The 27,269-nt window shown below is 50.7% G+C and overlaps 1 protein-coding gene across 1 annotated transcript in view; it reads right to left on the reverse strand.

Moving 5' to 3' along the window:
• The window catches only part of LOC137359604 (lysocardiolipin acyltransferase 1-like), a 134,437-nt gene extending 108,403 nt beyond the window's left edge, over nucleotides 1-26,034 (reverse strand). The window contains exon 1 of the mRNA XM_068025433.1: nucleotides 25,861-26,034. Coding sequence (XP_067881534.1) covers nucleotides 25,861-26,034 — 174 coding nt within the window. The remainder of the gene's footprint in view (nucleotides 1-25,860) is intronic.
• Nucleotides 26,035-27,269: the final 1,235 nt, after the last annotated feature.

Below are 27,269 nucleotides of genomic sequence, written 5' to 3' on the forward strand. Positions count from 1 at the left end.
GGAGAGAGAGAGACAAAGCAGAGAGGGAGAGAGGGAGACAAAGGAGAGAGAGAGACAAAGCAGAGAGGGAGAGAGGGAGACAAAGCAGAGGAAGAGAGAAAGAGAGGCAAAGCAGAGGAAGAGAGAAAGAGAGGCAAAGCAGAGGAAGAGAGAAAGAGAGGCAAAGCAGAGGAAGAGAGAAAGAGAGGCAAAGCAGAGGAAGAGAGAAAGAGAGGCAAAGCAGAGCGAGAGATTGAGAGAGAGGCAAAGCAGAGCGAGAGATTGAGAGAGAGGCAAAGCAGAGAGAGAGAGAGGCAAAGCAGAGAGAGAGAGAGGCAAAGCAGAGAGAGAGAGAGGCAAAGCAGAGAGAGAGAGAGGCAAAGCAGAGAGAGAGAGAGGCAAAGCAGAGAGAGAGAGAGGCAAAGCAGAGAGAGAGAGAGGCAAAGCAGAGAGAGAGAGAGGCAAAGCAGAGAGAGAGAGAGGCAAAGCAGAGAGAGAGAGAGGCAAAGCAGAGAGAGAGAGAGGCAAAGCAGAGAGAGAGAGAGGCAAAGCAGAGAGAGAGAGAGGCAAAGCAGAGAGAGAGAGAGAGAGGCAAAGCAGAGAGAGAGAGAGAGAGGCAAAGCAGAGCGAGAGATTGAGAGAGCGGCAAAGCAGAGCGAGAGATTGAGAGAGCGGCAAAGCAGAGCGAGAGATTGAGAGAGAGGCAAAGCAGAGAGAGAGATTGAGAGAGAGGCAAAGCAGAGAGAGAGATTGAGAGAGAGGCAAAGCAGAGAGAGAGATTGAGAGAGAGGCAAAGCAGAGAGAGAGATTGAGAGAGAAGCAAAGCAGTGAGAGAGAAGCAAAGCAGTGAGAGAGAGGCAAAGCAGAGAGAGAGAGAGGCAAAGCAGAGAGAGAGAGGCAAAGCAGAGAGAGAGAGAGGCAAAGCAGAGAGAGAGAGAGGCAAAGCAGAGAGAGAGAGAGGCAAAGCAGAGAGAGAGATTGAGAGAGAGGCAAAGCAGAGAGAGAGATTGAGAGAGAGGCAAAGCAGAGAGAGAGATTGAGAGAGAGGCAAAGCAGAGAGAGAGATTGAGAGAGAAGCAAAGCAGTGAGAGAGAAGCAAAGCAGTGAGAGAGAGGCAAAGCAGAGAGAGAGAGAGGCAAAGCAGAGAGAGAGAGGCAAAGCAGAGAGAGAGAGAGGCAAAGCAGAGAGAGAGAGAGGCAAAGCAGAGAGAGAGAGAGGCAAAGCAGAGAGAGAGAGAGGCAAAGCAGAGAGAGGGAGAGAGGGAGACAAAGCAGAGAGAGGGAGAGAGAGAGACAAAGCAGAGAGAGGGAAAGAGAGAGACAAAGCAGAGAGAGGGAAAGAGAGAGAGGGAAAGAGAGAGACAAAGCAGAGAGAGGGAAAGAGAGAGACAAAGCAGAGAGAGGGAGAGAGAGAGACAAAGCAGAGAGAGGGAGAGAGAGTGACAAAGCAGAGAGGGAGAGAGAGTGACAAAGCAGAGAGGGAGAGAGAGAGACAAAGCAGAGAGGGAGAGAGAGAGACAAAGCAGAGAGGGAGAGAGAGAGACAAAGCAGAGAGGGAGAGGGAGAGGCAAAGCAGAGAGAGAGAGGGAGAGACAAAGCAGAGAGAGAGAGGGAGAAACAAAGCAAAGAGGGAGGGAGAGAGGCAAAGCAGAGAGGGAGAGACAAAGCAGAGAGAGGGAGAGGGAGAGACAAAGCAAAGAGGGAGGGAGAGAGGCAAAGCAGAGAGGGAGAGACAAAGCAGAGAGGGAGAGACAAAGCAGAGAGGGAGAGACAAAGCAGAGAGGGAGAGACAAAGCAGAGAGAGGGAGAGGGAGAGACAAAGCAGAGAGAGGGAGAGAGAGAGACAAAGCAGAGAGAGGGAGAGAGAGAGACAAAGCAGAGAGAGGGAGAGAGAGAGACAAAGCAGAGAGAGGGAGAGAGAGAAACAAAGCAGAGAGAGGGAAAGAGAGAGACAAAGCAGAGAGAGGGAAAGAGAGAGACAAAGCAGAGAGAGGGAAAGAGAGAGACAAAGCAGAGAGAGGGAAAGAGAGAGACAAAGCAGAGAGAGGGAGAGAGAGTGACAAAGCAGAGAGGGAGAGAGAGTGACAAAGCAGAGAGGGAGAGAGAGAGACAAAGCAGAGAGGGAGAGAGAGAGACAAAGCAGAGAGGGAGAGGGAGAGGCAAAGCAGAGAGAGAGAGGGAGAGACAAAGCAGAGAGAGAGAGGGAGAAACAAAGCAAAGAGGGAGGGAGAGAGGCAAAGCGGAGAGGGAGAGAGAGAGGCAAAGCGGAGAGGGAGAGAGAGAGGCAAAGCGGAGAGGGAGAGAGAGAGACAAAGCGGAGAGGGAGAGAGAGAGACAAAGCGGAGAGGGAGAGAGAGAGACAAAGCGGAGAGGGAGAGAGAGAGACAAAGCGGAGAGGGAGAGAGAGAGACAAAGCGGAGAGGGAGAGAGAGAGACAAAGCAGAGCGAGAGAGAGGCAAAGCAGAGAGAGGCAAAGCAGAGAGAGTGAGAGAGAGAGAGAGGCAAAGCAGAGCGAGAGAGAGAGGCAAAGCAGAGCGAGAGAGAGAGAGAGGCAAAGCAGAGCGAGGCAAAGAGAGAGACAAAGCAGAGAGAGGGAGAGAGAGAGACAAAGCAGAGAGAGGGAGAGAGAGAGACAAAGCAGAGAGAGGGAGAGAGAGACAAAGCAGAGAGGGAGAGAGAGAGAGACAAAGCAGAGCGAGAGAGAGAGAGACAAAGCAGAGAGAAGGAAAGAGAGACAAAGCAGAGAGAAGGAAAGAGAGAGACAAAGCAGAGAGAGGGAAAGAGAGAGACAAAGCAGAGAGAGGGAAAGAGAGAGACAAAGCAGAGAGAGGGAGAGAGAGAGACAAAGCAGAGAGAGGGAAAGAGAGAGACAAAGCAGAGAGAGGGAGAGAGAGAGGCAAAGCAGAGAGGGAGAGAGAGAGACAAAGCAGAGAGGGAGAGAGGGAGACAAAGGAGAGAGGGAGAGAGGGAGACAAAGCAGAGGAAGAGAGAAAGAGAGGCAAAGCAGAGGAAGAGAGAAAGAGAGGCAAAGCAGAGGAAGAGAGAAAGAGAGGCAAAGCAGAGGAAGAGAGAAAGAGAGGCAAAGCAGAGGAAGAGAGAAAGAGAGGCAAAGCAGAGCGAGAGATTGAGAGAGAGGCAAAGCAGAGCGAGAGATTGAGAGAGAGGCAAAGCAGAGAGAGAGAGAGGCAAAGCAGAGAGAGAGAGAGGCAAAGCAGAGAGAGAGAGAGGCAAAGCAGAGAGAGAGAGAGGCAAAGCAGAGAGAGAGAGAGGCAAAGCAGAGAGAGAGAGAGGCAAAGCAGAGAGAGCGAGAGAGAGAGAGAGAGAGAGGCAGAGCGAGAGAGAGAGAGAGGCAAAGCAGAGAGAGAGAGAGAGAGGCAAAGCAGAGCGAGAGATTGAGAGAGCGGCAAAGCAGAGCGAGAGATTGAGAGAGCGGCAAAGCAGAGCGAGAGATTGAGAGAGCGGCAAAGCAGAGCGAGAGATTGAGAGAGCGGCAAAGCAGAGAGAGAGATTGAGAGAAGCAAAGCAGAGAGAGAGAGAGGCAAAGCAGAGAGAGAGAGAGGCAAAGCAGAGAGAGAGAGAGGCAAAGCAGAGAGAGAGAGAGGCAAAGCAGAGAGAGAGAGAGGCAAAGCAGAGAGAGAGAGAGGCAAAGCAGAGAGAGAGAGAGGCAAAGCAGAGAGAGAGAGAGGCAAAGCAAAGAGAGGGAGAGAGAGAGACAAAGCAGAGAGAGGGAGAGAGAGAGACAAAGCAGAGAGAGGGAAAGAGAGAGACAAAGCAGAGAGAGGGAAAGAGAGAGACAAAGCAGAGAGAGGGAAAGAGAGAGACAAAGCAGAGAGAGGGAAAGAGAGAGACAAAGCAGAGAGAGGGAGAGAGAGTGACAAAGCAGAGAGGGAGAGAGAGTGACAAAGCAGAGAGGGAGAGAGAGAGACAAAGCAGAGAGGGAGAGAGAGAGACAAAGCAGAGAGGGAGAGAGAGAGACAAAGCAGAGAGGGAGAGGGAGAGGCAAAGCAGAGAGAGAGAGGGAGAGACAAAGCAGAGAGAGAGAGGGAGAAACAAAGCAAAGAGGGAGGGAGAGAGGCAAAGCGGAGAGGGAGAGAGAGAGGCAAAGCGGAGAGGGAGAGAGAGAGACAAAGCGGAGAGGGAGAGAGAGACAAAGCGGAGAGGGAGAGAGAGAGACAAAGCGGAGAGGGAGAGAGAGAGACAAAGCGGAGAGGGAGAGAGAGAGACAAAGCGGAGAGGGAGAGAGAGAGACAAAGCGGAGAGGGAGAGAGAGAGACAAAGCGGAGAGGGAGAGAGAGAGACAAAGCGGAGAGGGAGAGAGAGAGACAAAGCGGAGAGGGAGAGAGAGAGACAAAGCGGAGAGGGAGAGAGAGAGACAAAGCGGAGAGGGAGAGCGAGAAACAAAGCAAAGAGAGACAAAGCGGAGAGGGAGAGAGAGAGACAAAGCGGAGAGGGAGGGAGAGAGACAAAGCGGAGAGGGAGAGAGAGAGACAAAGCGGAGAGGGAGAGAGAGAGACAAAGCGGAGAGGGAGAGAGAGAGACAAAGCGGAGAGGGAGAGGGAGAGACAAAGCGGAGAGGGAGAGGGAGAGAGAGACAAAGCGGTGAGGGAGAGGGAGAGAGAGACAAAGCGGTGAGGGAGAGGGAGAGAGAGACAAAGCGGAGAGGGAGAGAGAGACAAAGCGGAGAGTGAGAGGGAGAGAGAGAGACAAAGTGGAGAGGGAGAGAGAGAGACAGAGCAGAGAGGGAGAGGGAGAAACAAAGCAAAGAGAGACAAAGGAGACAAAGGAGAGAAGGGAGAGAAGGGAGAGAGGGAGAGAGCGAGAGAAAGCGGAGAGGGAGAGAGCGAGGCAAAGCAGAGCGAGAGAGAGGCAAAGCAGAGCGAGAGAGAGGCAAAGCAGAGCGAGAGAGAGGCAAAGCAGAGCGAGAGAGAGGCAAAGCAGAGAGAGGCAAAGCAGAGAGAGTGAGAGAGAGAGAGAGGCAAAGCAGAGCGAGAGAGAGAGGCAAAGCAGAGCGAGAGAGGCAAAGCAGAGCGAGAGAGAGAGAGAGGCAAAGCAGAGCGAGGCAAAGAGAGACAAAGCAGAGAGAAGGAAAGAGAGAGACAAAGCAGAGAGAGGGAAAGAGAGAGACAAAGCAGAGAGAGGGAAAGAGAGAGACAAAGCAGAGAGAGGGAGAGAGAGAGACAAAGCAGAGAGAGGGAAAGAGAGAGACAAAGCAGAGAGAGGGAGAGAGAGAGGCAAAGCAGAGAGGGAGAGAGAGAGACAAAGCAGAGAGGGAGAGAGGGAGACAAAGGAGAGAGAGAGACAAAGCAGAGAGGGAGAGAGGGAGACAAAGCAGAGGAAGAGAGAAAGAGAGGCAAAGCAGAGGAAGAGAGAAAGAGAGGCAAAGAAGAGGAAGAGAGAAAGAGAGGCAAAGCAGAGGAAGAGAGAAAGAGAGGCAAAGCAGAGGAAGAGAGAAAGAGAGGCAAAGCAGAGGAAGAGAGAAAGAGAGGCAAAGCAGAGGAAGAGAGAAAGAGAGGCAAAGCAGAGGAAGAGAGAAAGAGAGGCAAAGCAGAGGAAGAGAGAAAGAGAGGCAAAGCAGAGCGAGAGATTGAGAGAGAGGCAAAGCAGAGAGAGAGAGAGGCAAAGCAGAGAGAGAGAGAGGCAAAGCAGAGAGAGAGAGAGGCAAAGCAGAGAGAGAGAGAGGCAAAGCAGAGAGAGAGAGAGGCAAAGCAGAGAGAGAGAGAGGCAAAGCAGAGAGAGAGAGGCAAAGCAGAGAGAGAGAGAGGCAAAGCAGAGAGAGAGAGAGGCAAAGCAGAGAGAGAGAGAGGCAAAGCAGAGAGAGAGAGAGGCAAAGCAGAGAGAGAGAGAGGCAAAGCAGAGAGAGAGAGAGGCAAAGCAGAGAGAGAGAGAGGCAAAGCAGAGAGAGAGAGAGGCAAAGCAGAGAGAGAGAGAGGCAAAGCAGAGAGAGAGAGGCGCAAAGCAGAGAGAGAGAGAGGCGCAAAGCAGAGAGAGAGAGAGGCGCAAAGCAGAGAGAGAGAGAGGCGCAAAGCAGAGAGAGAGAGAGGCGCAAAGCAGAGAGAGAGAGAGGCGCAAAGCAGAGAGAGAGAGAGGCGCAAAGCAGAGAGAGAGAGAGGCGCAAAGCAGAGAGAGAGAGAGGCGCAAAGCAGAGAGAGAGAGAGGCGCAAAGCAGAGAGAGAGAGAGGCGCAAAGCAGAGAGAGAGAGAGGCGCAAAGCAGAGAGAGAGAGAGGCGCAAAGCAGAGAGAGAGAGAGGCGCAAAGCAGAGAGAGAGAGAGGCGCAAAGCAGAGAGAGAGAGAGGCGCAAAGCAGAGAGAGAGAGAGGCGCAAAGCAGAGAGAGAGAGAGGCGCAAAGCAGAGAGAGAGAGAGGCGCAAAGCAGAGAGAGAGAGAGGCGCAAAGCAGAGAGAGAGAGAGGCGCAAAGCAGAGAGAGAGAGAGGCGCAAAGCAGAGAGAGAGAGAGGCGCAAAGCAGAGAGAGAGAGAGGCGCAAAGCAGAGAGAGAGAGAGGCGCAAAGCAGAGAGAGAGAGAGGCGCAAAGCAGAGAGAGAGAGAGGCGCAAAGCAGAGAGAGAGAGAGGCGCAAAGCAGAGAGAGAGAGAGGCGCAAAGCAGAGAGAGAGAGAGGCGCAAAGCAGAGAGAGAGAGAGGCGCAAAGCAGAGAGAGAGGCGCAAAGCAGAGCGAGAGAGAGGCAAAGCAGAGCGAGAGAGAGGCAAAGCAGAGCGAGCGAGAGGGAGAGGCAAAGCAGAGCGAGAGAGAGAGGCAAAGCAGAGCGAGAGAGAGAGGCAAAGCAGAGCGAGAGAGGCAAAGCAGAGGAAGAGAGAAAGAGAGGCAAAGCAGAGCGAGAGAGAGAGAGAGGCAAAGCAGAGCGAGAGAGTGAGAGGCAAAGCAGAGAGAGCGAGAGGCAAAGCAGAGAGAGCGAGAGGCAAAGCAGAGAGAGCGAGAGGCAAAGCAGAGAGAGCGAGAGGCAAAGCAGAGAGAGCGAGAGGCAAAGCAGAGAGAGCGAGAGGCAAAGCAGAGAGAGCGAGAGGCAAAGCAGAGAGAGCGAGAGGCAAAGCAGAGAGAGCGAGAGGCAAAGCAGAGAGAGCGAGAGGCAAAGCAGAGAGAGCGAGAGGCAAAGCAGAGAGAGCGAGAGGCAAAGCAGAGAGAGCGAGAGGGGCAAAGCAGAGCGAGAGAGAGAGAGGCAAAGCAGAGCGAGAGAGAGAGAGAGGCAAAGCAGAGAGAGAGAGGCAAAGCAGAGAGAGGTTGAGAGAGAGGCAAAGCAGAGAGAGAGAGATGCAAAGCAGAGAGAGCGAGGCAGAGCGAGAGAGAGAGAGCGAGGCAGAGAGGGAGAGAGAGAGAGAGACAAAGCAGAGAGGGAGAGAGAGAGAGACAAAGCAGAGAGGGAGAGAGAGAGACAAAGCAGAGAGGGAGAGAGAGAGAGACAAAGCAGAGAGGGAGAGAGAGAGAGACAAAGCAGAGAGGGAGAGAGAGAGAGACAAAGCAGAGAGGGAGAGAGAGAGAGACAAAGCAGAGAGGGAGAGAGAGAGAGACAAAGCAGAGAGGGAGAGAGAGAGAGACAAAGCAGAGGGAGAGAGAGAGAGACAAAGCAGAGAGGGAGAGAGAGAGAGACAAAGCAGAGAGGGAGAGAGAGAGAGACAAAGCAGAGAGGGAGAGAGAGAGAGACAAAGCAGAGAGGGAGGGAGAGAGAGACAAAGCAGAGAGGGAGAGAGAGAGAGACAAAGCAGAGAGGGAGAGAGAGAGAGACAAAGCAGAGAGGGAGAGAGAGAGAGACAAAGCAGAGAGGGAGAGAGAGAGAGACAAAGCAGAGAGGGAGAGAGAGAGAGACAAAGCAGAGAGGGAGAGAGAGAGAGACAAAGCAGAGAGGGAGAGAGAGAGAGACAAAGCAGAGAGGGAGAGAGAGAGAGACAAAGCAGAGAGGGAGAGAGAGAGAGACAAAGCAGAGAGGGAGAGAGAGAGAGACAAAGCAGAGAGGGAGAGAGAGAGAGACAAAGCAGAGAGGGAGAGAGAGAGAGACAAAGCAGAGAGGGAGAGAGAGAGAGACAAAGCAGAGAGGGAGAGAGAGAGAGACAAAGCAGAGAGGGAGAGAGAGAGAGACAAAGCAGAGAGGGAGAGAGAGAGAGACAAAGCAGAGAGGGAGAGAGAGAGAGACAAAGCAGAGAGGGAGAGAGAGAGAGACAAAGCAGAGAGGGAGAGAGAGAGAGACAAAGCAGAGAGGGAGAGAGAGAGAGACAAAGCAGAGAGGGAGAGAGAGAGAGACAAAGCAGAGAGGGAGAGAGAGAGAGACAAAGCAGAGAGGGAGAGAGAGAGAGACAAAGCAGAGAGGGAGAGAGAGAGAGAGACAAAGCAGAGAGGGAGAGAGAGAGAGAGACAAAGCAGAGAGGGAGAGAGAGAGAGACAAAGCAGAGAGGGGGAAAGAGAGAGACAAAGCAGAGAGAGGGAAAGAGAGAGACAAAGCAGAGAGAGGGAAAGAGAGAGACAAAGCAGAGAGAGGGAAAGAGAGAGACAAAGCAGAGAGAGGGAAAGAGAGAGACAAAGCAGAGAGAGGGAAAGAGAGAGACAAAGCAGAGAGAGGGAAAGAGAGAAACAGCAGAGAGAGGGAAAGAGAGAGACAAAGCAGAGAGAGGGAAAGAGAGAAACAGCAGAGAGAGGGAAAGAGAGAGACAAAGCAGAGAGAGGGAAAGAGAGAGACAAAGCCGAGAGAGGGAGAGAGAGAGACAAAGCAGAGAGAGGGAGAGAGAGAGTCAAAGCAGAGAGAGGGAAAGAGAGAGACAAAGCAGAGAGGGGGAAAGAGAGAGACAAAGCAGAGAGAGGGAAAGAGAGAGACAAAGCAGAGAGAGGGAAAGAGAGAGACAAAGCAGAGAGAGGGAAAGAGAGAAACAGCAGAGAGAGGGAAAGAGAGAGACAAAGCAGAGAGAGGGAAAGAGAGAAACAGCAGAGAGAGGGAAAGAGAGAGACAAAGCAGAGAGAGGGAAAGAGAGAGACAAAGCCGAGAGAGGGAGAGAGAGAGACAAAGCAGAGAGAGGGAGAGAGAGAGTCAAAGCAGAGAGAGTGAAAGAGAGAGACAAAGCAGAGAGGGAAAGAGAGAGACAAAGCAGAGAGAGGGAAAGAGAGAGACAAAGCAGAGAGGGAGAGAGAGAGGCAAAGCAGAGCGAGAGAGAGGCAAAGCAGAGGAAGAGAGAAAGAGAGGCAAAGCAGAGCGAGAGATTGAGAGAGAGGCAAAGCAGAGAGAGAGAGGCAAAGCAGAGAGAGCGAGAGAGAGAGACAAAGCAGAGAGAGGGAAAGAGAGAGACAAAGCAGAGAGAGGGAGAGAGAGAGACAAAGCAGAGAGGGAGAGAGAGGGAGAGGCAAAACAGACAGAGAGAGGGAGAGACAAAGCAGAGAGAGAGAGGGAGAAACAAAGCAAAGAGGGAGGGAGAGAGGCAAAGCAGAGAGGGAGAGAGAGAGACAAAGCAGAGAGGGAGAGAGGGAGACAAAGCAGAGAGGGAGAGAGAGAGAGCGGCAAAACAGACAGAGAGAGAGAGAGGGAGAGACAAAGCAGAGGGAGAGACAAAGCAGAGAGAGAGAGGGAGAGACAAAGCAAAGAGGGAGGGAGAGAGAAAGCAGGGAGGGAGAAGGAGAGGCAAAGCAGAGAGGGGGAAGGAGAGGCAAAGCAGAGAGGGGGAAGGAGAGGCAAAGCAGAGAGGGGGAAGGAGTGGCAAAGCAGAGAGGGGGAAAGAGAGAGAGAGAAACAAAGCAGAGAGGGGGAAAGAGAGAGAGAGAGACAAAGAGAGAGAGATTGAGGGATTGAGAGAGAAAGCAGAGAGGGAGAGAGAGAGAGAGGCAAAACAGACAGAGAGAGAGGGAGAGACAAAGCAGAGCGAGAGAGAGAGGCAAAGCAGAGCGAGAGATTGAGAGAGACAAAGCAGAGCGAGAGAGAGAGAGACAAAGCAGAGAGGGAGAGAGAGAGAGACAAAGCAGAGGGAGAGAGACAGACAAAGCAGAGGGAGAGAGAGAGACAAAGCAGAGAGGGAGAGAGAGAGAAAAAGCAGAGAGGGGGAAAGAGAGAGACAAAGCAGAGAGGGGGAAAGAGAGAGACAAAGCAGAGAGGGGGAAAGAGAGAGACAAAGCAGAGAGAGGGAAAGAGAGAGACAAAGCAGAGAGAGGGAAAGAGAGAGACAAAGCAGAGAGAGGGAAAGAGAGAGACAAAGCAGAGAGAGGGAAAGAGAGAGACAAAGCAGAGAGAGGGAAAGAGAGACAAAGCACAGAGGGAGAGAGAGAGACAAAGCAGAGAGGGAGAGAGAGGGAGAGGCAAAGCAGAGAGAGAGAGGGAGAGACAAAGCAGAGAGAGAGAGGGAGAAACAAAGCAAAGAGGGAGAGAGAGAGACAAAGCAGAGAGGGAGAGAGGGAGACAAAGCTGAGAGGGAGAGAGAGAGAGAGGCAAAACAGACAGAGAGAGAGAGAGGGAGAGACAAAGCAAAGAGGGAGGGAGAGAGAAAGCAGGGAGGGAGAAGGAGAGGCAAAGCAGAGAGGGGGAAGGAGAGGCAAAGCAGAGAGGGGGAAAGAGAGAGAGAGAAACAAAGCAGAGAGGGGGAAAGAGAGAGAGAGAGACAAAGAGAGAGAGATTGAGGGATTGAGAGAGAAAGCAGAGAGGGAGAGAGGGAGACAAAGCAGAGAGGGAGAGAGAGAGAGAGGCAAAACAGACAGAGAGAGAGGGAGAGACAAAGCAGAGCGAGAGAGAGAGGCAAAGCAGAGCGAGAGATTGAGAGAGACAAAGCAGAGCGAGAGAGAGACAGACAAAGCAGAGGGAGAGAGACAGACAAAGCAGAGGGAGAGAGACAGAGAAAGCAGAGAGGGAGAGAGAGAGAAAAAGCAGAGAGGGGGAAAGAGAGAGACAAAGCAGAGAGAGGGAAAGAGAGAGACAAAGCAGAGAGAGGGAAAGAGAGAGACAAAGCAGAGAGAGGGAAAGAGAGAGACAAAGCAGAGAGGGAGAGAGAGAGGCAAAGCAGAGCGAGAGAGAGAGGCAAAGCAGAGGAAGAGAGAAAGAGAGGCAAAGCAGAGCGAGAGATTGAGAGAGAGGCAAAGCAGAGAGAGAGAGGCAAAGCAGAGAGAGCGAGAGAGAGAGACAAAGCAGAGAGAGGGAAAGAGAGAGACAAAGCAGAGAGAGGGAAAGAGAGAGACAAAGCAGAGAGAGACAAAGTAGAGAGAGGGAAAGAGAGAGACAAAGCAGAGAGAGGGAAAGAGAGAGACAAAGCAGAGAGAGGGAAAGAGAGAGACAAAGCAGAGAGAGGGAAAGAGAGAGACAAAGCAGAGAGAGGGAGAGAGAGAGACAAAGCAGAGAGGGAGAGAGAGGGAGAGGCAAAACAGACAGAGAGAGGGAGAGACAAAGCAGAGAGAGAGAGGGAGAAACAAAGCAAAGAGGGAGGGAGAGAGGCAAAGCAGAGAGGGAGAGAGAGAGACAAAGCAGAGAGGGAGAGAGGGAGACAAAGCAGAGAGGGAGAGAGAGAGAGCGGCAAAACAGACAGAGAGAGAGAGAGGGAGAGACAAAGCAGAGGGAGAGACAAAGCAGAGAGAGAGAGGGAGAGACAAAGCAAAGAGGGAGGGAGAGACAAAGCAAAGAGGGAGGGAGAGAGAAAGCAGGGAGGGAGAAGGAGAGGCAAAGCAGAGAGGGGGAAGGAGAGGCAAAGCAGAGAGGGGGAAGGAGAGGCAAAGCAGAGAGGGGGAAGGAGAGGCAAAGCAGAGAGGGGGAAAGAGAGAGAGAGAAACAAAGCAGAGAGGGGGAAAGAGAGAGAGAGAGACAAAGAGAGAGAGATTGAGGGATTGAGAGAGAAAGCAGAGAGGGAGAGAGAGAGAGAGGCAAAACAGACAGAGAGAGAGGGAGAGACAAAGCAGAGCGAGAGAGAGAGGCAAAGCAGAGCGAGAGATTGAGAGAGACAAAGCAGAGCGAGAGAGAGAGACAAAGCAGAGAGGGAGAGAGAGAGAGACAAAGCAGAGGGAGAGAGACAGACAAAGCAGAGGGAGAGAGAGAGACAAAGCAGAGAGGGAGAGAGAGAGAAAAAGCAGAGAGGGGGAAAGAGAGAGACAAAGCAGAGAGGGGGAAAGAGAGAGACAAAGCAGAGAGAGGGAAAGAGAGAGACAAAGCAGAGAGAGGGAAAGAGAGAGACAAAGCAGAGAGAGGGAAAGAGAGAGACAAAGCAGAGAGAGGGAAAGAGAGAGACAAAGCAGAGAGAGGGAAAGAGAGAGACAAAGCAGAGAGAGGGAAAGAGAGAGACAAAGCAGAGAGAGGGAAAGAGAGAGACAAAGCAGAGAGAGGGAAAGAGAGACAAAGCACAGAGGGAGAGAGAGAGACAAAGCAGAGAGGGAGAGAGGGAGAGGCAAAGCAGAGAGAGAGAGGGAGAGGCAAAGCAGAGAGAGAGAGGGAGAAACAAAGCAAAGAGGGAGAGAGAGAGACAGGAGAGAGGGAGACAAAGCTGAGAGGGAGAGAGAGAGAGAGGCAAAACAGACAGAGAGAGAGAGAGGGAGAGACAAAGCAGAGGGAGAGACAAAGCAGAGAGAGAGAGGGAGAGACAAAGCAAAGAGGGAGGGAGAGAGAAAGCAGGGAGGGAGAAGGAGAGGCAAAGCAGAGAGGGGGAAGGAGAGGCAAAGCAGAGAGGGGGAAAGAGAGAGAGAGAAACAAAGCAGAGAGGGGGAAAGAGAGAGAGAGAGACAAAGAGAGAGAGATTGAGGGATTGAGAGAGAAAGCAGAGAGGGAGAGAGGGAGACAAAGCAGAGAGGGACAGAGAGAGAGAGGCAAAACAGACAGAGAGAGAGGGAGAGACAAAGCAGAGCGAGAGAGAGAGGCAAAGCAGAGCGAGAGATTGAGAGAGACAAAGCAGAGCGAGAGAGAGACAGACAAAGCAGAGGGAGAGAGACAGACAAAGCAGAGGGAGAGAGACAGAGAAAGCAGAGAGGGAGAGAGAGAGAAAAAGCAGAGAGGGGGAAAGAGAGAGACAAAGCAGAGAGAGGGAAAGAGAGAGACAAAGCAGAGAGAGGGAAAGAGAGAGACAAAGCAGAGAGAGGGAAAGAGAGAGACAAAGCAGAGAGAGGGAGAGAGAGAGACAAAGCACAGAGGGAGAGAGAGAGACAAAGCAGAGAGGGAGAGGCAAAACAGAGAGAGAGAGGGAGAAACAAAGCAAAGAGGGAGGGAGAGAGACAAAGCAGAGAGGGAGAGAGGGAGACAAAGCAGAGAGGGCGAGAGAGAGATGGGCAAAACAGACAGAGAGGGAGAGACAAAGCAGAGAGAGGGAGGGAGAGACAAAGCAAAGAGGGAGGGAGAGAGAAAGCAGGGAGGGAGAAGGAGAGGCAAAGCAGAGAGGGGGAAGGAGAGGCAAAGCAGAGAGGGGGAAGGAGAGGCAAAGCAGAGAGGGGGAAAGAGAGAGAGAGAAACAAAGCAGAGAGGGGGAAAGAGAGAGAGAGAGACAGAGAGAGAGATTGAGGGATTGAGAGAGCAAGCAGAGAGGGAGAGAGAGAGAGAGGCAAAACTGACAGAGAGAGAGGGAGAGACAAAGCAGAGCGAGAGAGAGAGACAAAGCAGAGAGGGAGAGAGAGAGAGACAAAGCAGAGAGGGAGAGAGAGAGAGACAAAGCAGAGGGGGAGAGAGACAGACAAAGCAGAGGGAGAGAGAGAGAAAAAGCAGAGAGGGGGAAAGAGAGAGACAAAGCAGAGAGGGGGAAAGAGAGACAAAGCAGAGAGAGGGAAAGAGAGACAAAGCAGAGAGAGGGAAAGAGAGACAAAGCAGAGAGAGGGAAAGAGAGAGACAAAGCAGAGAGAGGGAAAGAGAGAGACAAAGCAGAGAGAGGGAAAGAGAGAGGGAAAGAGAGAGAGGGAAAGAGAGAGACAAAGCAGAGAGAGGGAAAGAGAGAGACAAAGCAGAGAGAGGGAAAGAGAGAGACAAAGCAGAGAGAGGGAAAGAGAGAGACAAAGCAGAGAGAGGGTAAGAGAGAGAGACAAAGCAGAGAGAGACAAAGCAGAGAGAGAAAGTGAGGCAAAGCAGAGGAAGAGAGAAAGAGAGGCAAAGCAGAGAAAGAGAGGCAAAGCAGAGCGAGAGATTGAGAGAGAGGCAAAGCAGAGAGAGAGAGGCAAAGCAGAGAGAGAGAGGCAAAGCAGAGAGAGAGAGGCAAAGCAGAGAGAGAGAGGCAAAGCAGAGAGAGAGAGGCAAAGCAGAGAGAGAGAGGCAAAGCAGAGAGAGAGAGGCAAAGCAGAGAGAGAGAGGCAAAGCAGAGAGAGAGAGGCAAAGCAGAGAGAGAGAGGCAAAGCAGAGAGAGCGAGGCAAAGCAGAGAGAGCGAGGCAAAGCAGAGAGAGCGAGGCAGAGCGAGAGAGAGAGAGGCAAAGCTGAGTGAGAGATTGAGAGAGACAAAGCAGAGCGAGAGAGAGAAGCAAAGCAGAGCGAGAGAGAGAGACAAAGCAGAGAGGGAGAGACAAAGCAGATAGAGGGAGAGAGAGAGACAAAGCGGAGAGAGGGAGAGAGAGAGACAAAGCGGAGAGAGGGAGAGAGAGAGACAAAGCGGAGAGAGGGAGAGAGAGAGACAAAGCGGAGAGAGGGAGAGAGAGAGACAAAGCGGAGAGAGGGAGAGAGAGAGACAAAGCGGAGAGAGGGAGAGAGAGAGACAAAGCGGAGAGAGGGAGAGAGAGAGACAAAGCGGAGAGAGGGAGAGAGAGAGACAAAGCGGAGAGAGGGAGAGAGAGAGACAAAGCGGAGAGAGGGAAAGAGAGAGACAAAGCGGAGAGAGGGAAAGAGAGAGACAAAGCGGAGAGAGGGAAAGAGAGAGACAAAGCGGGGAGAGGGAAAGATAGAGACAAAGCGGGGAGAGGGAAAGAGAGAGACAAAGCGGAGAGAGGGAGAGGGAGAGACAAAGCGGAGAGAGGGAGAGGGAGAGACAAAGCGGAGAGAGGGAGAGGGAGAGACAAAGCGGAGAGAGGGAGAGAGAGAGACAAAGCGGAGAGAGGGAGAGAGAGAGACAAAGCAGAGAGAGGGAGAGAGAGAGACAAAGCAGAGAGAGGGAGAGAGAGAGACAAAGCAGAGAGAGGGAGAGAGAGAGACAAAGCAGAGAGAGGGAGAGAGAGAGACAAAGCAGAGAGAGGGAGAGAGAGAGACAAAGCAGAGAGAGGGAGAGAGAGAGACAAAGCAGAGAGAGGGAGAGAGAGAGACAAAGCAGAGAGAGGGAGAGAGAGAGACAAAGCAGAGAGAGGGAGAGAGAGAGACAAAGCAGAGAGAGGGAGAGAGAGAGACAAAGCAGAGAGAGGGAGAGAGAGAGGCAAAGCAGAGAGGGAGAGAGGGAGAGACAAAGCAGAGAGAGAGAGGGAGAGGCAAAGCAGGCAGAGAGAGGGAGAGACAAAGCAGAGAGAGGGAGGGAGAAACAAAGCAGAGAGGGAGGGAGAGAGGCAAAAGAGAGAGGGAGACAAAGCAGAGAGGGAGAGAGGGAGACAAAGCAGAGAGGGAGAGAGAGAGAGAGGCAAAACAGACAGAGAGAGAGAGAGAGAGAGGGAGAGACAAAGCAGAGAGAGAGAAACAAAGCAGAGAGAGACAAAGAGAGAGAGATTGAGGGATTGAGAGAGAAAGCAGAGAGGGAGACAAAGGAGAGAGAGAGAGAGAAGGAGAGACAAAGCAGAGAGAGAGAGGGAGAAACAAAGCAAAGAGGGAGGGAGAGAGAAAGCAGAGAGGGAGAAGGAGAGGCAAAGCAGAGAGGGAGAAGGAGAGGGGGAAGGAGAGGCAAAGCAGAGAGGGGGAAGGAGAGGCAAAGCAGAGAGGGGGAAGGAGAGGCAAAGCAGAGAGGGGGAAGGAGAGGCAAAGCAGAGAGGGGGAAAGAGAGAGAGAAACAAAGCAGAGAGGGGGAAAGAGAGAGAGAAACAAAGCAGAGAGGGGGAAAGAGAGAGAGAGAGACAGAGAGAGAGATTGAGGGATTGAGAGAGAAAGCAGAGAGGGAGAGAGAGAGAGAAACCAGAGAGAGAGAGAGAGAAAGCAGAGAGAGAGGGGGGAGAGGCAAAGCAGAGAGAGCCGGGGGGGTGGGGGGATGGTGTGGGGGAGAGGCAAAGCAGAGAGGGGTGGGGGGGGGGGGTGGCAAAGCGGAGAGAGAGAGAGGGGGAGGAGAGGCAAAACCCAGAGAGAGAGAGGGGGGGGGGGGAGAGGCAAAACCCAGAGAGAGAGAGAGGGGGAGGAGAGGCAAAACCCAGAGAGAGAGAGGGGGGGGGAGAGGCAAAACCCAGAGAGAGAGAGAGGGGGAGGAGAGGCAAAGCCCAGAGAGAGAGAGAGTGGGGGGAGAGGCAAAGCCCAGAGAGAGAGGCGGGGGGGAGTGGCAAAGCCCAGAGAGAGAGGCGGGGGGGAGGAGAGGCAAAGCCCAGAGAGAGAGTGGGGGGAGAGGCAAAACCCAGAGAGAGAGAGAGGGGGGGGGGGAGAGGCAAAACCCAGAGAGAGAGAGAGGGGGAGGAGAGGCAAAACCCAGAGAGAGAGAGGGGGGGGGAGAGGCAAAACCCAGAGAGAGAGAGAGGGGGAGGAGAGGCAAAACCCAGAGAGAGAGAGGGGGGGGGAGAGGCAAAACCCAGAGAGAGAGAGAGGGGGAGGAGAGGCAAAACCCAGAGAGAGAGAGAGGGGGAGGAGAGGCAAAACCCAGAGAGAGAGAGGGGGGGGGGGGGAGAGGCAAAACCCAGAGAGAGAGAGAGGGGGAGGAGAGGCAAAACCCAGAGAGAGAGAGGGGGGGGGAGAGGCAAAACCCAGAGAGAGAGAGAGGGGGAGGAGAGGCAAAACCCAGAGAGAGAGAGAGGGGGGGGGGGAGAGGCAAAACCCAGAGAGAGAGAGAGGGGGAGGAGAGGCAAAACCCAGAGAGAGAGAGGGGGGGGGAGAGGCAAAACCCAGAGAGAGAGAGAGGGGGAGGAGAGGCAAAACCCAGAGAGAGAGAGAGGGGGAGGAGAGGCAAAGCCCAGAGAGAGAGGCGGGGGGGAGAGGCAAAGCAGAGAGAGGGGGGGGGGAGACAGCGCAGAAGGGGAGAGGGAGAGAGAGAGAGAGAGACACTAGGGGAGGTGTTGGTGTAGTAGTAATGTCCCTGGACTAGTAACTCAGTGACCCAGGCTAATGCTCTGAGGACCTGGGTTCGAATCCCTCCCTGGCAGATGGTGAAATTTGAATTCAATTAATTTGGGAATTAAAAAGCTAGTTAGTGGTGACCATGAAACCATCTGATTCACAAATGTCCTTTAGGGAAGGAAATCTGCCCTCCTTACCTGGTCTGGCCTACATTTAATGACTCCAGACCCCCAGCAATGTGGTTGACTCTTACATGCCCTCCAAAATGGCCTAGCAAGCCGCTCAGTTCAAGAGCAATTACAGGTGGGCAATAAATGCTGGCCAGTGAAGCCCACATCCCACAAATAAAAAAAAAGAGGGGTTGCAGTGGGGGGTCATGCAAAGTGAGGGAGAGGCAAGCTTGCTCGGAGAGAGAGAGAGATGCAACCACATGCAGAGGAGAGAAATGCACGCAGAGAGAGATGCACACATGTATAAGAGCGTAAGAAATACAACCATACGAATTAGGAGAAGTCGGCCATTCGGCCCCTCGAGCCTGCTCTGCCATTTAATAAGATCATGGCTGATCTGTTTGTGTCTCGAATTCCACACTCCCATCTACCCCCGATAACCTTAGATTCTTCTTAGGCAAGGGAATCAATCTACTTCTGCCTTAAAAATATTCAATGACCCGCCTTCTGAGGCAGAGAATTCCAAAGTCGCACAACCCTCAGAGAAAAAAATGTCTCCTCATCTCTGTCCTAAAAGGGCGACCCCTAATTTTAAAACAGTGCCCCCTAGTTCTGGACTCCCCCACAAGAGGAAACATCCTTTTCACATCCACCTTGTCAAGACCGTTCAGGATCTTATAAACTTCAATCAAGTCTCCCCTCACTCTTCTAAACTCCAGTGAAAACAAGCCCAGACTGTCCAACCTTTCCTCATAAGACAACCCGCTCATTCCAGGTATCAATCTAGTAAACCTCCTCTGAACCACCTCCAACACATTCACATTCTTCCTTAAATAAGGAGACCAAAACTGCACATAGTATTCAAGATGTGGTCTCACCAATGCCCTGTAAAACTGAAGCATAACATCCTTACTTTTATTTTCAATTCCTCTCGTAATAAAGGACAGCATTCCATTAGCCTTCTTTATTACTTGCTGTACCTGCACACAAACCTTTGGTGACTCATGGGATAGATTTCAAACAGATCTAACAATGCAAAACTGGGCATCCATGATGCGCTGTGGGCCATCAGCAGCAGCAGAATTGTACTCAACCACAATCTGTAACCTCATGGTCCGGCATATCCCCCACTCTACCATTACCATCAAGCCAGGAGACCGACCCTGGTTCAATGAAGAGTGCAGGAGGGCATGCCAGGAGCAGCACCAGGCATACCTCAAAATGAGGTGTCAACCTGGTGAAGCTACAACCTAGGACTACTTGCATGCCAAACTGCGTAAGCAGCATGCAATAGACAGAGCTAAGTGATCCCATATCCAACGGATCAGATCGAAGCTCTGCAGTCCTGCCACATCCAGCTGTGAATGGTGATGGACAATTAAACAACTAACTGGAGGAGGTGGCTCCACAAATATCCCCATCCTCAATGATGGGGGAGCCCAGCACATCAGTGTGAAAGATAAGGCTGAAGCATTTGCAACAATCTTCAGCCAGAAGTGCCGAGATGATGATCCATCTCGGCCTCCTCCTGAAGTCCCCAGCATCACAGATGCCAGACTTCAGCCAATCTGATTCACTCCGCGTGATATCAAGAAATGACTGAAGGCACTGGATACTGCAAAGGTTATGGGTCCTGACAATATTCCGGCAATAGTACTGAAGACCTGTGCTCCAGAACTACCATGCCCCTAGCCTAGCTGTACCAGTACAGCTACAACACTAGCATCTACCTGACAATGTGGAAAATTGCCCAGAAATGTCCCGTACATAAAAAGCAGGACAAATCCAAATTGGCCAATTACCGCCCCATCAGTCTACTCTCGATCATCAGTCAAGTGATGGATGGTGTCATCGACATTGCTATTAACCGGCACCTGCTTAGCAATAACCTGCTCAGTGATGCTCAGTTTGGGTTCCGTCAGGGCCACTCAGCTCCTGACCTCATTACAGCCTTGGTTCAAACATGGACAAAAGGGCTGAACTCAAGAGGTGAGGTGAGAGTGACTGCCCTTGACATCAAGGCAGTATTTGACAGAGTATCAAAACTGAGGTCAATGGGAATCAGGGGGAAAACCCTCCGCTGGTTGGAGTCATACCGAGCACAAAGGAAGATGGTTGTGGTTGTTGGAGGTCAATCATCTGAGCTCCAGGACATCACTGCAGGAGTTCCTCAGGGTAGTGTCCTCGACCCAACCATCTTCAGCTGCTTCATCAATGACCTTCCTTCTATCATAAGGTCAGAAGTGGGGATGTTCGCTGATGATTGCACAATGTTCAGCACCATTCGTGACTCCTCAGATACTGAAGTTCCACCCTCCCCTTTACCCCTCAATTTTCTTCTTCCCTGGGATATTTTTTGTGTCTTTTTTCATGAAGACAAATACAAAATACTTGATCAAAAGCTCTGCCATTTCCTTGTTTCCCGTTATTAATTCCGCAGTCTCATCCTCCAAGGGACCAACGTTTACTTTAGCTACTCTCTTTTTATTTATTTGTGGAAGCTTTAATTGTTTTTATATTTCTTGCTTGTTTACTCTCAATTTAATTTTTTCCCCTTTTGTTTACTCATCCTTTGCTGGTTTCTAAAATGTTCCCAATCTTCCAGCCTATCACTAATCTCATTTTTATTATTATTTGTTTATGGGGATGTAGGCGTCACTGGCCAGGCCAGCAGTTATTGCCCATCCCTAATTGCCCTTGAGAAGGTGGTGGTGAGCTGCCTTCTTGAACCACTGCAGTCCATGTGGGGTAGGTACACCTACAGTGCTGTTAGGAAGGGAGTTCCAGGATTTTGACTCCGCGACAGTGAAGGAACGGCGATATAGTTCCAAGTCAGGATGATGTGTGGCTTGGAGGGGAACTTGCAGGTGGTGGTGTTCCTATGTATTTGCTGCCCTTGTCTTTCTAGTTGGTAGAGGTCGCGGGTTTGGAAGGTGCTGTCTAAGGAGCCTTGGTGCATTGCTGCAGTGCATCTTGTAGATGGTACACACTGCTGCTACTGTGCGTCGGTGGTGGAGGGAGTGAATGTTTGTGGATGGGGTGCCAATCAAGCGGGCTGCTTTGTCCTGGATGGTGTCGAGTATCTTGAGTGTTTATTTATTTTGAGATACAGCACTGAAACAGGCCCTTCAGCCCACCGAGTCTGTGCCGACCATCAACCACCCATTTATACTAATCCTACATTAATCCCATATTCCTACCGCATCTCCACAATTCCCCTACCACCTACCTATACTAGGGGCAATTTATAATGGCCAATTTACCTATCAACCTGCAAGTCTTTGGCTGTGGGAGGAAACCGGAGCACCCGGAGGAAACCCACGTGGTCACAGGGAGAACTTGAAAACTCCACACAGGCAGTACCCAGAATCGAATTCGGGTCGCTGGAGCTGTGAGGCTGCGGTGCTAACCAATGTGCCGCCCATCCAGGCAAGTGGAGAGTATTCCATCACGCTCCTGACTTGTGCCTTGTAGATGGTAGCGCAGAAGGGGAGAGGGAGAGAGAGAGAGAGAGACACTAGGGGAGGTGTTGGTGTAGTAGTAATGTCCCTGGACTAGTAACTCAGTGACCCAGGCTAATGCTCTGAGGACCTGGGTTCGAATCCCTCCCTGGCAGATGGTGAAATTTGAATTCAATTAATTTGGGAATTAAAAAGCTAGTTAGTGGTGACCATGAAACCATCTGATTCACAAATGTCCTTTAGGGAAGGAAATCTGCCCTCCTTACCTGGTCTGGCCTACATTTAATGACTCCAGACCCCCAGCAATGTGGTTGACTCTTACATGCCCTCCAAAATGGCCTAGCAAGCCGCTCAGTTCAAGAGCAATTACAGGTGGGCAATAAATGCTGGCCAGTGAAGCCCACATCCCACAAATAAAAAAAAAGAGGGGTTGCAGTGGGGGGTCATGCAAAGTGAGGGAGAGGCAAGCTTGCTCGGAGAGAGAGAGAGATGCAACCACATGCAGAGGAGAGAAATGCACGCAGAGAGAGATGCACACATGTATAAGAGCGTAAGAAATACAACCATACGAATTAGGAGAAGTCGGCCATTCGGCCCCTCGAGCCTGCTCTGCCATTTAATAAGATCATGGCTGATCTGTTTGTGTCTCGAATTCCACACTCCCATCTACCCCCGATAACCTTAGATTCTTCTTAGGCAAGGGAATCAATCTACTTCTGCCTTAAAAATATTCAATGACCCGCCTTCTGAGGCAGAGAATTCCAAAGTCGCACAACCCTCAGAGAAAAAAATGTCTCCTCATCTCTGTCCTAAAAGGGCGACCCCTAATTTTAAAACAGTGCCCCCTAGTTCTGGACTCCCCCACAAGAGGAAACATCCTTTTCACATCCACCTTGTCAAGACCGTTCAGGATCTTATAAACTTCAATCAAGTCTCCCCTCACTCTTCTAAACTCCAGTGAAAACAAGCCCAGACTGTCCAACCTTTCCTCATAAGACAACCCGCTCATTCCAGGTATCAATCTAGTAAACCTCCTCTGAACCACCTCCAACACATTCACATTCTTCCTTAAATAAGGAGACCAAAACTGCACATAGTATTCAAGATGTGGTCTCACCAATGCCCTGTAAAACTGAAGCATAACATCCTTACTTTTATTTTCAATTCCTCTCGTAATAAAGGACAGCATTCCATTAGCCTTCTTTATTACTTGCTGTACCTGCACACAAACCTTTGGTGACTCATGGGATAGATTTCAAACAGATCTAACAATGCAAAACTGGGCATCCATGATGCGCTGTGGGCCATCAGCAGCAGCAGAATTGTACTCAACCACAATCTGTAACCTCATGGTCCGGCATATCCCCCACTCTACCATTACCATCAAGCCAGGAGACCGACCCTGGTTCAATGAAGAGTGCAGGAGGGCATGCCAGGAGCAGCACCAGGCATACCTCAAAATGAGGTGTCAACCTGGTGAAGCTACAACCTAGGACTACTTGCATGCCAAACTGCGTAAGCAGCATGCAATAGACAGAGCTAAGTGATCCCATATCCAACGGATCAGATCGAAGCTCTGCAGTCCTGCCACATCCAGCTGTGAATGGTGATGGACAATTAAACAACTAACTGGAGGAGGTGGCTCCACAAATATCCCCATCCTCAATGATGGGGGAGCCCAGCACATCAGTGTGAAAGATAAGGCTGAAGCATTTGCAACAATCTTCAGCCAGAAGTGCCGAGTTGATGATCCATCTCGGCCTCCTCCTGAAGTCCCCAGCATCACAGATGCCAGACTTCAGCCAATCTGATTCACTCCGCGTGATATCAAGAAATGACTGAAGGCACTGGATACTGCAAAGGTTATGGGTCCTGACAATATTCCGGCAATAGTACTGAAGACCTGTGCTCCAGAACTACCATGCCCCTAGCCTAGCTGTACCAGTACAGCTACAACACTAGCATCTACCTGACAATGTGGAAAATTGCCCAGAAATGTCCCGTACATAAAAAGCAGGACAAATCCAAATTGGCCAATTACCGCCCCATCAGTCTACTCTCGATCATCAGTCAAGTGATGGATGGTGTCATCGACATTGCTATTAACCGGCACCTGCTTAGCAATAACCTGCTCAGTGATGCTCAGTTTGGGTTCCGTCAGGGCCACTCAGCTCCTGACCTCATTACAGCCTTGGTTCAAACATGGACAAAAGGGCTGAACTCAAGAGGTGAGGTGAGAGTGACTGCCCTTGACATCAAGGCAGTATTTGACAGAGTATCAAAACTGAGGTCAATGGGAATCAGGGGGAAAACCCTCCGCTGGTTGGAGTCATACCGAGCACAAAGGAAGATGGTTGTGGTTGTTGGAGGTCAATCATCTGAGCTCCAGGACATCACTGCAGGAGTTCCTCAGGGTAGTGTCCTCGACCCAACCATCTTCAGCTGTTTCATCAATGACCTTCCTTCTATCATAAGGTCAGAAGTGGGGATGTTCGCTGATGATTGCACAATGTTCAGCACCATTCGTGACTCCTCAGATACTGAAGTTCCACCCTCCCCTTTACCCCTCAATTTTCTTCTTCCCTGGGATATTTTTTGTGTCTTTTTTCATGAAGACAAATACAAAATACTTGTTCAAAAGCTCTGCCATTTCCTTGTTTCCCGTTATTAATTCCGCAGTCTCATCCTCCAAGGGACCAACGTTTACTTTAGCTACTCTCTTTTTATTTATTTGTGGAAGCTTTAATTGTTTTTATATTTCTTGCTTGTTTACTCTCAATTTAATTTTTTCCCCTTTTGTTTACTCATCCTTTGCTGGTTTCTAAAATGTTCCCAATCTTCCAGCCTATCACTAATCTCATTTTTATTATTATTTGTTTATGGGGATGTAGGCGTCACTGGCCAGGCCAGCAGTTATTGCCCATCCCTAATTGCCCTTGAGAAGGTGGTGGTGAGCTGCCTTCTTGAACCACTGCAGTCCATGTGGGGTAGGTACACCTACAGTGCTGTTAGGAAGGGAGTTCCAGGATTTTGACTCCGCGACAGTGAAGGAACGGCGATATAGTTCCAAGTCAGGATGATGTGTGGCTTGGAGGGGAACTTGCAGGTGGTGGTGTTCCTATGTATTTGCTGCCCTTGTCTTTCTAGTTGGTAGAGGTCGCGGGTTTGGAAGGTGCTGTCTAAGGAGCCTTGGTGCATTGCTGCAGTGCATCTTGTAGATGGTACACACTGCTGCTACTGTGCGTCGGTGGTGGAGGGAGTGAATGTTTGTGGATGGGGTGCCAATCAAGCGGGCTGCTTTGTCCTGGATGGTGTCGAGTATCTTGAGTGTTTATTTATTTTGAGATACAGCACTGAAACAGGCCCTTCAGCCCACCGAGTCTGTGCCGACCATCAACCACCCATTTATACTAATCCTACATTAATCCCATATTCCTACCGCATCTCCACAATTCCCCTACCACCTACCTATACTAGGGGCAATTTATAATGGCCAATTTACCTATCAACCTGCAAGTCTTTGGCTGTGGGAGGAAACCGGAGCACCCGGAGGAATCCCACGTGGTCACAGGGAGAACTTGAAAACTCCACACAGGCAGTACCCAGAATCGAATTCGGGTCGCTGGAGCTGTGAGGCTGCGGTGCTAACCAATGTGCCGCCCATCCACGCAAGTGGAGAGTATTCCATCACGCTCCTGACTTGTGCCTTGTCGATGGTGAACAGGCTTTGGGGAGTCAGGAGGTGAGTTACTCGCCTCAGGATTTCTAGCTTCTGACCTGCTCTTGTAGCCATGGTATTTATATGGCTATTCCAGTTCAGTTTCTGGTCAATGGTAACCCCCAGGATGTTGATAGTGGGGGATTCAGCGATGGTAATGCTATTGAATGTCAAGTGGAGATGGTTTGATTCTCTCTTGTTGGAGATGGACATTGCCTGGCACTTGTGTGGCGCGAATGTTACTTGCCACTTATCAGCCCAAGCCTGGATATTGTCCAGGTCTTGCTGCATTTCTACATGGACTGCTTCAGTATCTGAGGAGTCACGAATGGTGCTGAACATTGTGTAATCATCAGCGAACATCCCCACTTCTGACCTAATGATTGAAGGAAGGTCATTGATGAAGCAGCTGAAGATGGTTGGGCCTAGGACACTCCCCTGAGGAACTCCTGCAGTGATGTCCTGGAGCTCAGATGATTGACCTCCAACAATCACAACCATCTTCCTTTGCGCTAGGTATGACTCCAACCAGCGGTGAGTTTTCCCCCTGATTCCCATTGACCTCAGTTTTGCTAGGGCTCCTTGATTCCATACTCGGTCAAATGCTGCCTTGATGTCAAGGGCAGTCACTCTCACCTCACCTCTTGAGTTCAGCCCTTTTGTCCATGTTTGAACCAAGGCTGTAATGAGGTCAGGAGCTGAGTGGCCCTGGCGGAACTCAAACTGAGCATCACTGAGCAGGTTATTGCTAAGCAAGTGCCGCTTGATGGCACTGTTGATGACACCTTCCATCACTTGACTGATGATTGAGAGTAGGCTGATGGGGCGGTAATTGGCTGGGTTGGACTTGTCCTGCATTTTGTGTACAGGACATACCTGGGCAATTTTCCACATTGCAGGGTAGATGCCAGTGTTGTAGCTGGACTGGAACAGCTTGGCTAGTTCTGGAGCACAGGTCTTCAGTACTATTGCCAGAATGTTGTCAGGGCCCATAGCCTTTGCAATATCCAGTGTCTTCAGTCGTTTCTTGATATCACGTGGAGTGAATCGAATTGGCTGAAGTTTGGCATCTGTGATGCTGGCGACCCTCAGGAGGAGGCCGAGATGGATCATCCACGCGACATTTCTGGCTGAAGATTGTTGCAAATGCTTCAGCCTTATCTTTCAATTTGATACCATCCTTAACTTCCTCAGTGAGCCAAGGATGGTGCATCCTTTTCGTATAGTCTTTCTCAATGGAATATATCTTTACGAGTCATGAAATATCTCCTTAAATGTAAATGTCTGTCACTGCATCTCTACTGACCTACCCCTTAACCTACTTTCCCAATCCACTTTAGCCCACTCTGTCTTCATACCTTTGCAATTGCCTTTATTTTAGTTTAAGACACTAGTTTCAGACCCAGGTTTCTCAACCTCAGAATTTTACATTCAGTTTATCATGTTATAGTCTTGCTTGCCTGGAGGATCATTTACTATGAGATCATTAATTAACCCGGTTGCATTACCAGGTCTAAAATAACCTCTTCCCTGGTTGGTTCCAGAAGCTGTTGTAAGAAATTGTCCCGAACACACTGGATGGACTCATCCTCCAGACTACCTTTGCCAATTTGATCTGTCCAATCTATATGAAGATTAAAATCACCCTTGATTATTGCAGTACCTTTCCAACAAGCCCCCATTATTTGTTGCTTTATACTCTCCGACAGTGGAGCTACTGTTAGGGGGTCTATAAACTATTCCCACCAGTGACTACTTTCGTTTTCTATTTCTTATCTCCATACAAACTGATTTTACATCTTCCAAGCCAAGATCATTCCTCCCTACTGTACTGATCTCATCCTTTATTAACAGAGCTACCCCACCTCCTTTTCCTTATCCTCCCATCCTTCTGAATATTCAGTTCCCAGTCTTGGTCACCTTGCAACCAAGTCTCTGTAATGGCACAATAGAAATAAATGGGTATGATATGATAGCCATCAATTCATCCACCTTGTTATGAATTCTGCGTGCATTCAGATAAAGAGCCTTTAATTGTGTCTTTTAACCACTTTCCCTTGTCTGACCCTATTTGCTGGTGCACTCTGATGTTTGTACACACTGTCCCTGCCTGTCACACCCATATTGCCTTGTCTTTTCTCGTTAACATTCTAATTCTCCCCTCATGTGAACCCTCCTCCCTCCCACTATTTAGTTTAAAACCCTCTCTACCACACTAGTTATATGATTTGCCAGGTTGCAGTGTGGCTCAGATGAAGGTCATCCCAAAGTTACAGCTCCCACTATCCCCAGTACTGGTGCCAGTGCCCCATGAATCGAAACCCCTTTCTCCCACACCAATCTTTGAGCCACGCATTCAACTCTCTGATCTTATTTACTCCATGCCAATTCGCTCATGGCTCAGATACTAATCCAGAGATTATTGCCTTTGTGGTTTTTACTTTAGCCCCTAGCTGCTCATACTCCCTCAGCAGAATTGCCTTAGCTTAACAAACCGCTATGAAGTCTCAGAAAAGGAATGAAACCGGACAGGCCACCAGGTATCAACCTAGGCCCTGGAAACAACAACGGCAAACCCAGCCCTGTCGACCATGCAAAGTCCTCCTTACTAACATCTGGGGGCTTGTGCCAGAATTGGCAACAGCCTGACATAGTAAGGTATGATTCCGTAAGTATGACCAAGTCCCATGCACCACCATCACCATCCCCGGGTATGTCCTGTCCCACCGGCAGGACAGACCCACCAGAGGTGGCGACACAGTGATGTACAGTCGGGAGGGAGTTGCCCTAGGAATCCTCAACATCGACTCCGGACCCCTCAGGTCAAACATGGGCACGGTAACCTCCTGCTGATTACCACCTACCGCCCTCCCTCAGCTGATGACTCAGTACTCCACCATGTTGAACACCAATTGGA

Source organism: Heterodontus francisci, unplaced genomic scaffold (assembly GCF_036365525.1).
Source record: "Heterodontus francisci isolate sHetFra1 unplaced genomic scaffold, sHetFra1.hap1 HAP1_SCAFFOLD_461, whole genome shotgun sequence".
Taxonomy (NCBI): domain Eukaryota; kingdom Metazoa; phylum Chordata; class Chondrichthyes; order Heterodontiformes; family Heterodontidae; genus Heterodontus; species Heterodontus francisci.